Below are 12,433 nucleotides of genomic sequence, written 5' to 3' on the forward strand. Positions count from 1 at the left end.
TTTTTTTTGGCTGATTCATAGTGGGATAGGGAGGGGGAGCATGGGAGGAATAGACAAACTCTAGATAGGGCAGAGGGGTTGGAGGGGAAGGGAAGGGGTATGGGGTTATTAATGATGGTGGAATGGGAGGATTATTATTATCAAAAGTACAGGTATGAAGACATGAATTGGTGTGAATATACTTTGTATACAACCAGAGATATGAAAAATTGTGCTCTATATGTGTAATAAGAATTATAATGGATTCCGCTGATATAAATAAATAAATAAATATAAAATCACTTAACATTTTCATTTATTCTAGTGTATGAATATATGGTGTAACTGAATTGTAATCATGTTAGAAGCATATGTCTTTAGTGATTACACTAAAAGATTTTTTCATGGGCTAGTTTCTATTTTTCTGAGAAGTATGTTTTTTATCACCTTTTTTGTTGCATAGGCTGAAGAAAATCTTGGTATGGTTATGATATTTACTCTGGTGACAGCTGAGCAAACAAAATGAAATAGTAGATCAGATTAAGAACTAGAAGAAAGGAAAGAAAAAAACAAAAAGAGAAGCAGAAGAAGCAGAAAAGGTACATTTGTTCTCTAAATCTGTTTTATGTGGTTTATTACTGTTGGTTTTTCTACTTTAGAAATTTCAATTTTTTTGAAATTACAAAAACAAAAGTTTTGTAAATTTTTTGAAGAGTAAAAATTTAGAAGTCTCTCATTTGGTTGGTGGAATAACATGAGTAATGAATTCTAATTAGTTAGATTAGTAAAGCTCATACAAGTAAAATCAAGAAATGTAAATATCTTACTTATCATATAGAGTTTAGAATGATAAAGTCGCTATCACAATGATCTGAGAATCTCAAATTCTGAAATGAAGTAAAAAAACAATAATTTATTCTCATAAATTGATATGTATTCAGGGTATATTAAAACAGACAACATTCTTCTTAATGGTAAATATCAGTGGTAAATATAGCAACTACATTGTATAGTATTTTGTTTTTTTATAATAAGAATTAAAAATGGGCTTTTCCAGAGCAAGTTGTCAAAACCAATGAAAGTAGCTAGGACAGGCAGAAATCAGATTAAATGTTTCAAAATTTCAAACATTAGTTTTTTTGGTAAGTTGTTTCTCTTCTAAGTTATTGTACTTATTTATCTAGAAGATATCTTTAGGCTTTATTTGTGAAACTATCATATCAATCTGGTGAGTATTGTCATTTTTATTTTCTAAGCAATTTTTCCATGGCATTCCTGTTACAATAGAGAATTCCTTAAGTTGAAAGGCCAAGTTTGATGCAGAACTTTTGGAAATTAAAAAGAAATGGATGAAAGAAGAAGAGCAAGCAGGAAAAAAAATAAATTAAGTGGTATGATACTCCCCTACCCCATGTTTTTTTCTGTTACCCTCAAATACTCTAGTATCTTCCGTAGCAAGAAGATCATTTGAACAGGTTTTTATAAGAAAATAATATTCGTAGGCATCTAGGAGAAAAAGAAAATATATCAACATGATGTTATTTTTTTAAAGTATAATCTATAATTAATTTTTCCCCAGTACTGAGGATTTATTCCAGTGATCTTCTATCACTGAGCCATGTTCCTGGCCCTTTTTCATTTTTTATTTTGACACAGGGTCTCACTAAGAGGACAAGGCCTGTCCTGATTGCAATCCTTTTGCCTTAGTCTCCCAAGTAATTGGGATTACAGGCATGTTTCACTGTACCTTGCTATGAGGAATTTTTATGTCTGATTTCTGGTACAAATATTAAAAATAGATCTTGAAATACAGGAGTATTTAAGGTAATAAACTTTATATAGAGGCAATCTCATTTTTCTAGGACTCTAGATAGACTAGGTTTATCACTTGTTCCATTTTAATGTGAATATATTTCATATACCTCCTAGCTACTGAATGAGTTCATAAATTTATTGAAATTTGTAGGAAGATGGATTTTCAGACTTGTTTTCCTGAATTGTTACATTTTTTCAATGTTCGTAGGGAAGGTGAATGAATATTATGCCATTTCAGTTAAATATACTTATGTCTTTTAGAGAAACAGCTATTTGAAACAGATCATAATCTTGACACATCTGATATCCAGTTCTTGGAGGATGGTAAGATAACATCAGAATTCCATATGTGTATAATGTTGTCTTTAATTTTAAACCATAAAGATAAGAGTGAGGGCTGGGAGTGTGGCTTAGTGGTAGAGCGCTCGCCTCGCACAGGCAGGACCCAGGTTCAATTCTCAGCACCACATAAAAATAAAGGCATTGTATTGTGTCCATCTACCAAAACAAAAAAGGTTTTTTTTTTTTTCTCTCTCTCTAAATAAACAAACAAAAAAGATCAGAGTGATAATTCAATGTAAAATTTTCCTCCCAAGACTGATGAAAAATTCATTTTGAAGCAAAAATTCTAACAGTTGATCAGTTAATACATTTGAACTGAATATTTTAATCCTACAACAATGTACTATTTAAAAGTTTCATGATAACTTAAGCAATCTCAAGATAGGAATAGATAAGACAATTATGGTGACAAGGAAACAGGCCCATTGTGACTCAGATGACCTGTTTTCCCCAAATTTCTAGAATCATCTAGAATCATCTAGAATGATCTTCCATAGTGTCTCATGGAGCTTGGAAAAACCTCAGATATAGAACTCCTAGTATTTCCTCTCTTGCTACCTGTGGAGCGGCTTATCCCCTTTGCTTTTTTATCCTCCTTTTTCTCCTACCCCTTACCCTCTTTTGTTTTTTTCATCTATCCATTATCCATCCATACATTCACAAATATTTATTGTGTATCTTGGACACTGAGATTGTAGCAGAGAATAGTATAAAGCAATTTCCTGTCCTCATGGAGCTTATGGCTTACTTATATTTTTAAACTGGACTTCACACTCAGTCACACCTCTTATAAGACCCTAGATTTCTGTACTTTGTCAAATTTCTGCAAGATTCATTTTGCTAATTGGGGATCTTCTAGCTTCTGGCCTTTCAACCTAGTTCTGCTTATCTGCTATAGAGGATTAGAATTATGCAAGGTGTTATTTTTATAGAAAGTTAAGAACCAATGTTGAACTGACCCACTGCTAAATCATTGTTTTTGAACTTGCTAGTACTCACATTCTTAAAAAATGCATCTTATTACATTCTCTGTAGCAGATTTTTAATTGTCTAAATGAAAAAAATATATATAGTCAGGATAAAAAGCAAAAACCTAGCAAGGATACACTTTTCCTTTTTTTTTTTTTCAGAATTACTAATTCCAAAGCATCTTTCCATTCTCTCAGAACAAGTTTTAGTGTCACTTATTCTTCATTCCTTTCCTTTTGTGATTGGTCACATACCTCTTCATATCCAGTAAGGTACCAAAAAATACCTATTGATTTTGGCTTTGAAATATCTCTTCTCATCACTTTCCTTTCCTTACTTGAAGGTTTTATCATTTTCATTTGACTTTTGTGGTAGCCTCTGAAACTATATCAACCAAATCTGTTCCTTCTTTCTAATGTCCTTATCTGTTTTATTGTTGCTGTCTCTGAGATGACATTTCTAAAACCTATATTTAGTCATAAATTTCTCTTTTGAAATTCTTTCATGATTTCCATTGGTTTGAAAAAAGGTTGATTTATACAGTCCTCAGTCTGACCTTTGTCCATGTTATCTGTTGGTATTTTTCCTAAAAAATCTTGCCTTCCAGTTCAACATATTCAAGGTCTTACTCTTATTCTTGCCTTTGTATACATTTCTACCTAGAATTGCTTTCACCTGACCTTTTCTTCTTGGTCGGATATTTTAGACTTCATCTGCTCTGTGAAACCTTACAGAGACAGTTATTTGACCAGGGCTTAGCATTTAATATTTTTCTTTCTGATCTATTCATAGGCATGAAACAACACTTGTTCTCTATATTCTCATTACAATGAATGTCAGTAAGTGGATCTGAGAGGGAAGGAAGGTTACAATGTGTGGGGATTCAATAGAGTTATACTATCCTTTATTTATCTACTTCAGACAAAGTGAAGAGTGACATGTTTAATGGGGAGCCTGGCTATTGCTTACTGTAGGGCTCAGACACATGGAATCTTGAGAAGTGATACTATTGGTTACAAGGAGAACTGGTGGAGAGGAAAGGTCAAGTTCCATCTGTCAATTAATTAGCAAGTATAAGAGAGATTCCTGGTACAAGTCTCATTGATAGTTAACTTACTATAACCAGGGCAATATATCTTCAGTATATAACATGCCATATTATAAATATGCATTCTATGATAATCCCTTAACAACAACAATAACAACAAGAGATTTTTGAACTGTGACCTGGAGGAATGAAATTCCTCTTAAAGTGTTAAGAGTCTCTACTGACAAAGAAAGATGTGATTTTCACTAGTTTGGGATTTCATAAGTGACACCTCCTATATACACTGAGAAGCTTCTGTCTGGTATTCCAGTGAGTTCTGTCATTGACTCTTGAGTATAAGTCTGAAAGGGAATTTTGTTTTGCTTTTTGCAGCTGGAAACAATGTGGAGGTGGATGAGTCTTTGTTCCAGGAAATGGATGACTTGGAGCTGGAGGATGATGAAGATGATCCAGACTACAATCCCGCTGACCCAGGGAGTGGCTCAGCAGACTAATGGACTGTCCCCATCTGCAGAGAAGTTGACTGCCACAGCATCTGTGGCTATGCTGAGAGGGTTTTGATTTTCCTTTCTTTTTTTCTAAGAAAAAAAATAATTTTCAGGAGAATATTCTTCTGATCACTTTCATCAATGAACTTAATAAACTGACCTTAAAGTTTCAAATACAGAATATTTATGTCTTCTAATTGATGAGCAGAAGGTAATATATTTATGACATATTTAAAGTCATTTAGTGTTGAAGAGAGATCCTGCCTATAACACCAAGACTTGAAGGTAAGCTACTGTAGGCACATGTGAAGGTTCATACATGAGGAATCAGAATAACTCAGAATTTCTCTGCTGGTGATAGTTGTTTCTTTGGTTTCTAAGTGTAGTCATTTGTATTAGAAGGCTGAGGCAAATAGAACTTTAATCCTAGATCCTTCTGGCACAATAAATTTAAGTCTTAATAAAACCAGAGCCCACATTAGAGGCAGGAAAAAATGGATTTCATTATAATAGTATTATTGGAGTCAGAATTTGTAGTATTTTTAGAAGATGTTTATTCTTAGGCCACTTCTCAGGTTAGACTTATGTAAGTCCCAGTCTGCATTTTTAAAAAGTGAAATTGCATACCAGTTCTACAGGTGATTCTGATGCACACTCCTGATTGAACTACTGTCTTGCGATTGTGAAGTTTGTATGTTTTAGTGTTTCCCTGCTGCTTTCTAATTAGCCAGTCTGAAGGGATCTGAATTTTAAGAGTTATACACTGTGTGCAAGAGGAGCACACATTAATCTCCATACATGTGTAAGACTGTCTTTGTATTAATTTGAAATGATTGACTTGGGGCTACCTTATGGGAGAGCCAGGCTTCATGTGAGTTTTCCAGTCTTTGAAGCCATGGAGGATTGATCCAAATCCAGTGGGAAATCACTTGTGCTGTTGTCAAAGGCTGTCTTAATTCAAAAAAGACCCATGCCACATACCTGCAAACAAAACTATATCGATCCCACATTGACTTTTGGACTTTTGTTATTAAAAGTCAAATTATCATTGGGTAATTTAATACTTTTTCAAGGAAACTTATAGTCAGTCTTGATGCCAGAGCAATAGAACAGGGAGAGATCCAAAAATGGTTACGTGAGGTTTTATTTTTCCTAAAAGCTCCTGCTGAAAGCTGTTTAAAAGATGCATAAGAACGTAGAAGAAGCAGACTAACTGAGGCTAAAATAGCAGTGAGGAGCCATGTGGTACTGAGTTCAGTGAAGACTTGACCTCTCGGTGTCAAGAATGATTCTTGGGGTTAGGGATGTGGCTCAGTGGTAGAGTGTTTACCTAGTACTTGTGAGGTCCTGAATTCAATCCATAGCACTGCCAAAAAATAAAAATAAAAAGATTCCTCTTTCCCCTTCATGTTGTTTTTAAGGATCAGTTTTATACATTTCCTCCAAATATTGAAATGGCTTTCCACTTTTGTCATTTTGTTAGGGTCGGGCAAACGTCGGAGGAAAGGACCACCAAGAGACTGTCTCATGCAAAAGCAAAGGGGTTTATTGGGCCAGCATGCTGGGGCTCAGAGTTCTCCTGAGAGAAGCTGGAGCCTTGAGCACCGCTTAAGCAGAGTTTTTATGCAGTGTTTAAACAGGGAAGTTCATATGGCAGTTAGGGTGCGAGGGTGGGATTGTTACAAAATAACCATTACAGAATAATCATGAGTTTTGTCAGGGGGTGTTGGGTCAGGGTACATTTTGACATAAGTGACTGTTTTTAACATAAGTTTCGGGTTCCAAGAAAACAAAACTTAAACTCACAGAAAAGCAAAACTTAAACTTAACAGGAGAGCAAAACTTAAATTTAACCTTTACAATTTCACACTATAGGTAAAACCTAGTGACAAAATGAATACAACTTGGTTAGGTCTAATAACATTTCCAAGTCTTTTTCTGTAAGTATTCAATTTGCTCTTGGTGTTATTCTGGAAATTAAACCAAGATTCAGCTTCTCAAACCAGAGCACACAAACTCCCAGGATGTACAATGGCATGACTAGTGGTATATGAAGTAATAATTAGCATGTCTCGGATTATTCGTTTTTTTCTTGGATTTGGGCAAATCTTTGTTTAGTTTTTCTACTTGAGCCAAGTTAAATTTTACCAGGTTAAAAATAAAAACTATAATAATTACTGTGTACTGTATTAATGTCTGTCATGGAGTAAGCAGCGAGTATCATTGAATGAATGAATTATGAAGTAGAATGCAAAATGATGTTTTTCAAAAGATAAAACATGAGACTTCAAAGAAATTTCCTCTTTGCCATCTATATCTTTAGACAGTAGTAGATTCCACATTACTTTTGCCAGTGGGGCTGTCCAGGCTGAACAGGTTGTACTCTAAGGCAGCACATTAAATGGTTACATGGACATTGCCTGCTTGGAATAGAACCAAGGGGAGTGGTCAGTCACATCTCGTTGGAAAAAATGAGTTTATTGATGGTATTTCACAAACTCAAGGTACATGTGCCAAGAAGGAAAGAGATGCATTGTTTGAATCCAGACAAAGAAAATTATTGTGGGTTTTCAGTATTTGTGTGCTTGTACTTTCTTAGTTGTGTTGAAGTACAAACGAAAAGCAGGCGAACTGCCTCAAAAATGCGTTTGTCTTTTGAAGAATACATATGTCAGATAGTAAAAGTAGGAGACATATGATTTTGTGTCAAAATGAATCACACACTTCAATAATTGAAAGAGTGATTTTAGAGACCATTGAATGGTAGGTAAAGTTTTTCAGAAGAGATAACATGTAAAGTATGACTTTGTGTAACTGTGTAAATGTGAATGACACCAATTAGCTGTTTTAGGAACTGGGTCAAAGTGACATTAAAAAATACTGCCAAAAAAGGTATATTGTTAGGTTTTCAGGTTTCATTTTAAGTGGATTCATGTGACCTTTTGGTCAAGTTACTTGTGTCAGAAGGTGGCTGATGGGTCATTCTAATTGTTGGTGAAACTCATCAAAAAACTTATAGAAATGGCCTATGATGATTTAAATCTTACATCTAAACTCATTTTGCATTATCCTGTGTATGTGACTTATCCTCAACCCAGTTTACATTTTTTGGTCCAACTTTTAAAAATTTCATTTTCACAAGCACTTTGGTGCCGCAGCCCGGCTGGCTGGGCAAAATAAGCGGAGGGGTGACAAATAACTTGTGTACGTTGATACAGCAGGAGTAGGAGCCGTTTATTGCAGGACAGGAGCAGTATTTATACATTCCACAGAGCTTATCTAATTAGCATAAACTAGATACATCAGTCAACCAATAAGGAATCTCCACACTTAATGGCTCGCTTTTGTTACTTCTCAAACCACTCCCTCTGGCATTTGCCAGGCACCATCCAGACTTGTTTACGAACTCTAACATTCCCCTGGCAAAATGCCAGGTGTTATTTTGACTTATTTACAGACTCTAACATTTGGAAAGCAAGAAAGATATACAAAAATTTCCTTTGTTGTTGCTGATTGGGAATGTTCACTTTGAAAGATCTGTTAACTAAGCTGACTTATTGAGCCATGAGCCAGTAAGGTGAGCAGCTGATTCAGTTAACACTTGAGTGCTACTGGGTGCCAGCTATCCTTTGTGGTAATGTGAGTGTCCTTTCCCTCCTCACTGTGAAAATAATTAAAATAATGCAGTTTGGCCCTGTGTTTTCATCTGACCAGCACTTTATCCACTTGTAGCCACACCAAAATATAGGTTAGGTTCTGTTATAACAGCTTTCAAAGACACTCCCCAATATGCCACAAGTGAGCACACCAACACAAATGGTGTTGTTTGAAGTCCTGAACCACCAAGTTAAGTGGCATTTCATTGTTTCTCTTAATTCTGTGATGCAGCTAAATATTTTAGGCATACTAAGCCAAATGAGAAGAGAGCACTGGGTTGAAGAGGAAATAGAAGAGTAAGAGAGACAGACTGATTCATACTCTTGGAAAAGTATAGTCTCTGAATGAGGCTAATGAGAAAAAGGGTTGTTTTCAAAGAACTAAGAGAATTGTTTCCCATAGTTAACCAGATCTTTTCATTTCCTTGTATATTTAATTAATATTTTTAAATAATTGGTTTTTTTCCTGCCTATTGGCCTTTTGTATTAGGCATTTGCTCATCCTAAACATACTCAAGAATTTCCTCTTCTCCTTTGATCTCCGCATTTGCAACAATTTTTCTTTACAAGAACACTCTGCTAGTTTTCTTGATGTTATCTCCTTACACAGAGGTGAAGAGTATTTACTTTTGGAAATTCTTTACTGTTGAAACTTTTTTATCTGAACAAGGCACCATGATATTCATTGACTGAAAATAAGAGTTGGAAACAAAATATATTTAGTTACCCCCATTTAAAAGGTAAAGTATTTAACCCCCCAAAAGCAGGGGGCCAGGGTGGGGCATAAACTACCTCATGATGCACTTATATGCCAATACTAAAATAAATTTTTATAGCAACAATAAAATCACTGATTAGAAAATGGGAAACAGTAGCTTTGATGAAGTTTGCATTTTAAGCAAAATCATATTTACCACTATTCTCTTTCTTTGCTATTGTTAACTAATTTTATGGGATTTTGTTTGGGATAGGAAGTCTGCACATTTGTTTTTTATGTGGGAAGGTTGGTGTTTTTCTGTCTATCATCATTGGAAATCAATTGATAATGAACTTGCATACTTTGAGCCAGTGCTGAGGGGCTTTAGCACAAGAGAAAACAAGAAATAAGAGTGAAGATTTAGTATTTAAAAATTAATATGTTAGTTCATCAGTTATGTTGGCACATTTCTTAGTGTACAAATGTATGGGACAGCTGTTTAGAATAGTGATAGTTAAAATAGTCATGCACAAGTAGTGTGAACTTGACCAAAATTCACTGAACCTGTCTGATCCTTGTCTCATCTGTAAGGTGGGGATGATAATATTTAAGGATTCATTTTTAGAAAGAGAAAATTGTTGCGTTACTGGTCAGTTACAGTAAAGCTTTTCACTGGGCTTTGCCTATTTCCTGATGCATCTTATTCCATAAGCCCTACACAATTGAATTGCAATGCTGTATACTTCTCCATCTTCTTTTGTCATGATATCATCAAAATATCTAAACCCAGAAAAAAATCAAAAGTTTATTTAGCAGTGTGTATCTCCTTTAGTTTGCACAAATGTTGCTCTGCGTTCCCACCTGTGGAGCCAATCTGCCTCAAGTTAGAATAATTCTGAAGAGTAGAATAGGGAGCTCCTTTTCTCCCTATTTGATCAGCTGTGGTCTCTATTGCAACTGCATTTCAGTTCAGCTTCTCCCTTGCTCAGTCATGCTTGCTCCACTCCCACAAAGATATGGTTCCTTGGAGTTCTTCCCAGCCTATATACACATCCATCTCTTCCCTGGGAGAACTCAAACGCAGGCATCTTATTCAATGATTTAAATTAAAGAATCATGGTTACCCAATGGCAGATGGTAGTAGATAGGACCTGGCTGAAAGCAGAATTTGGTCAGGAGGGTCTTGAGCTAGTGCCTAAGCTAATTCCCACTGACCCCAGGTTGTGCTAAGAAGAGTGGTTCTGGGTGGGCAGTGGAATATGTGGGAGCATTTTTGAGTGTTTGGATACACCAAAGTGGGTAGGAGCCAGTGATACTAGACATTTTCTGATATGCATAGTCCCACAAGACAAAAAGCTGTTCCAAACGCTACACAAATTTCTAACTTTTCTCTAGACATTCATGACTGTGGAAAGACATGTATAAAATTGAGTGCAGAACTTCATTCCATTTGACATATAAACTCAAAGTTTGTTTTGTAAACTTTTAATATCCACTGAGTGTTTTAAGAATGTAATTGCCATACAAATCAAGGAAAGACTACACTTCGTTATGTTCAGAAATTTATTAAGAGCTTATTAGCATTTAATAAAATATCATTATTGATTCCAAGGCTTTATATTATACATGAATTGACAAGACAATGTATATATTTTATACATTTGTAGTTCTTGAATTTATAGTAATTCTATTTATAGGTATAATGATTTGTTATTTATTATGTTATAGTTAGTAGTACTTTCATATTTCACATATAAATATATGTAATTCTATTTTATTACACTTTTGTTTCTACTTTTTGGTTATGGTATTGAGTTTTTTCTAAATTGCAGATGTACATTTAGGTCATGCTATCTGTGGATTTTATCTCAGGAGAGTAAAGGAATTAGAACTTTTTGAAAAGTGTAAATGAAATCAAAATAAAGTACTTCAGACTCACTAGAATGATCACAATTAAAAGACAAACAATCTCAATATGGTGGAGTGTGGAACAATTGAAACTCTCACAAATGATACTGGAAGTGTAAAATGATATAATCATTTTGAAGAAAAGGGAGTTTCTTATAAATAAACAGTTCATTTTCTCTAGAACTTGGTGATTTTATTCTTAGGTATTTATGCAAAAGACTTAATGTGTGTCCAAAAACAAGATCTTGTTCAAAACTATTCATAACAATTTTATTCATGAAAATCCTGAACTAGAAACAACCTAAGCCATCAATGAGTAAATTAAGAATTTGTGTTATTTTTATATAAAATTCTACTCAGCAATTACAAAAGAACATATCCTGGTATACAGATGAGTCTCAATTTTTTTAAGCAAAAGATGATTGATATTCTTTATATGAAGTTTCAGGAAGCAAAACCTATGTTTAAAAAAAACTGAAATAATGCTTGTCTCAGATATGGAAATTGGAAAAGATTTAGTTGATGGAAATGTATATATTTTATAGAATACATAACCCATATATTAATATTATGTGTTTTGTAGTATGTACATTGTACTTCCATTAAAACAGAGTATTTTGGGGAAAATAAAATGGGGAAATAGAAGAGATAAGGATATAATAGGGTGGGAACCATTGTTCTAGGCCATAAAGAATTTCCACCAAGCTCCTGTTAAAGGATGAAGAAGGGCCTGGGGTAGGGGTAAGGAGGTGACTGAGCAAAGACTTTTGAGACCTTAGACAAGGCAAGTCCACTGTCCCCAATTGTAGTTGCCAATTTCACTCGAGAGATACCTTTGCTGGATGCCTAGGTGGAAGAAGACACATCTTAGTGAAGGTCAGCAAAGATCAAGGAGACAGAACACAAAATGTGGACACTAAGCTTCCATGTCCTGTGCCATTTATGGAAAGAGAAATAGGAAGGGAAGATTCATTGGCAGGAGAAATAACCCTGACAGGGTGTTTAAATTGCCTGGATATTTACTTGAAGTCACTCTTTAACACTGATGGTGATTTCAGTCTGTAGGTTGCATTTATTTTTTTTTAAACGATGATAATGGAGATTTAAGGATAAAATGGGTAGAGAATAAAACCCCCTACCCCTATCCCATTGCTGAGTCATAGGGCTACAATCCTTACCAAGTTGTAGGAGATTGAGAGAATAATTAATGTCCTGGACTTAAATTTGTATCAATGCTGGAAGGTGCCTCCTTGGGAGCAAATCACTCAGCTAGTGAGTGAGCAGAGCACAGCACTATTGAAGAGTCCTGTGAACACGGAAATCTTGTAGGTCCTGCAGTGAGTTATACTTCAACAATGTTCATTATTTATCAAAGACAGGACTTGTGTTGAAGTAAATGCAATGAATTTACTTTTAAAAAAATTTTTTTGATACTGTTTATGATGAAAAATAAGCACATCTTTTTATTCCATCTTCTTAAAAATTTGTTTTAATTAGTTACACATGACAGTACAATGATCTTGACATATCA

The 12,433-nt window shown here is 34.7% G+C and overlaps 1 protein-coding gene across 1 annotated transcript; it reads left to right on the forward strand.

Moving 5' to 3' along the window:
* Positions 1–1,309: 1,309 nt before the first annotated feature.
* Positions 1,310–4,811, forward strand: LOC107154830 (RWD domain-containing protein 1-like). The gene is made up of 3 exons (XM_048793112.1): positions 1,310–1,370; positions 2,056–2,118; positions 4,526–4,811. Exons 1-3 carry the CDS (start codon positions 1,325–1,327, stop codon positions 4,645–4,647), a joined length of 231 nt encoding a protein of 76 aa, XP_048649069.1. The 5' UTR covers positions 1,310–1,324; the 3' UTR covers positions 4,648–4,811.
* Positions 4,812–12,433: the final 7,622 nt, after the last annotated feature.

This window comes from Marmota marmota, unplaced genomic scaffold (assembly GCF_001458135.2).
Source record: "Marmota marmota marmota unplaced genomic scaffold, marMar, whole genome shotgun sequence".
NCBI lineage: Eukaryota > Metazoa > Chordata > Mammalia > Rodentia > Sciuridae > Marmota > Marmota marmota.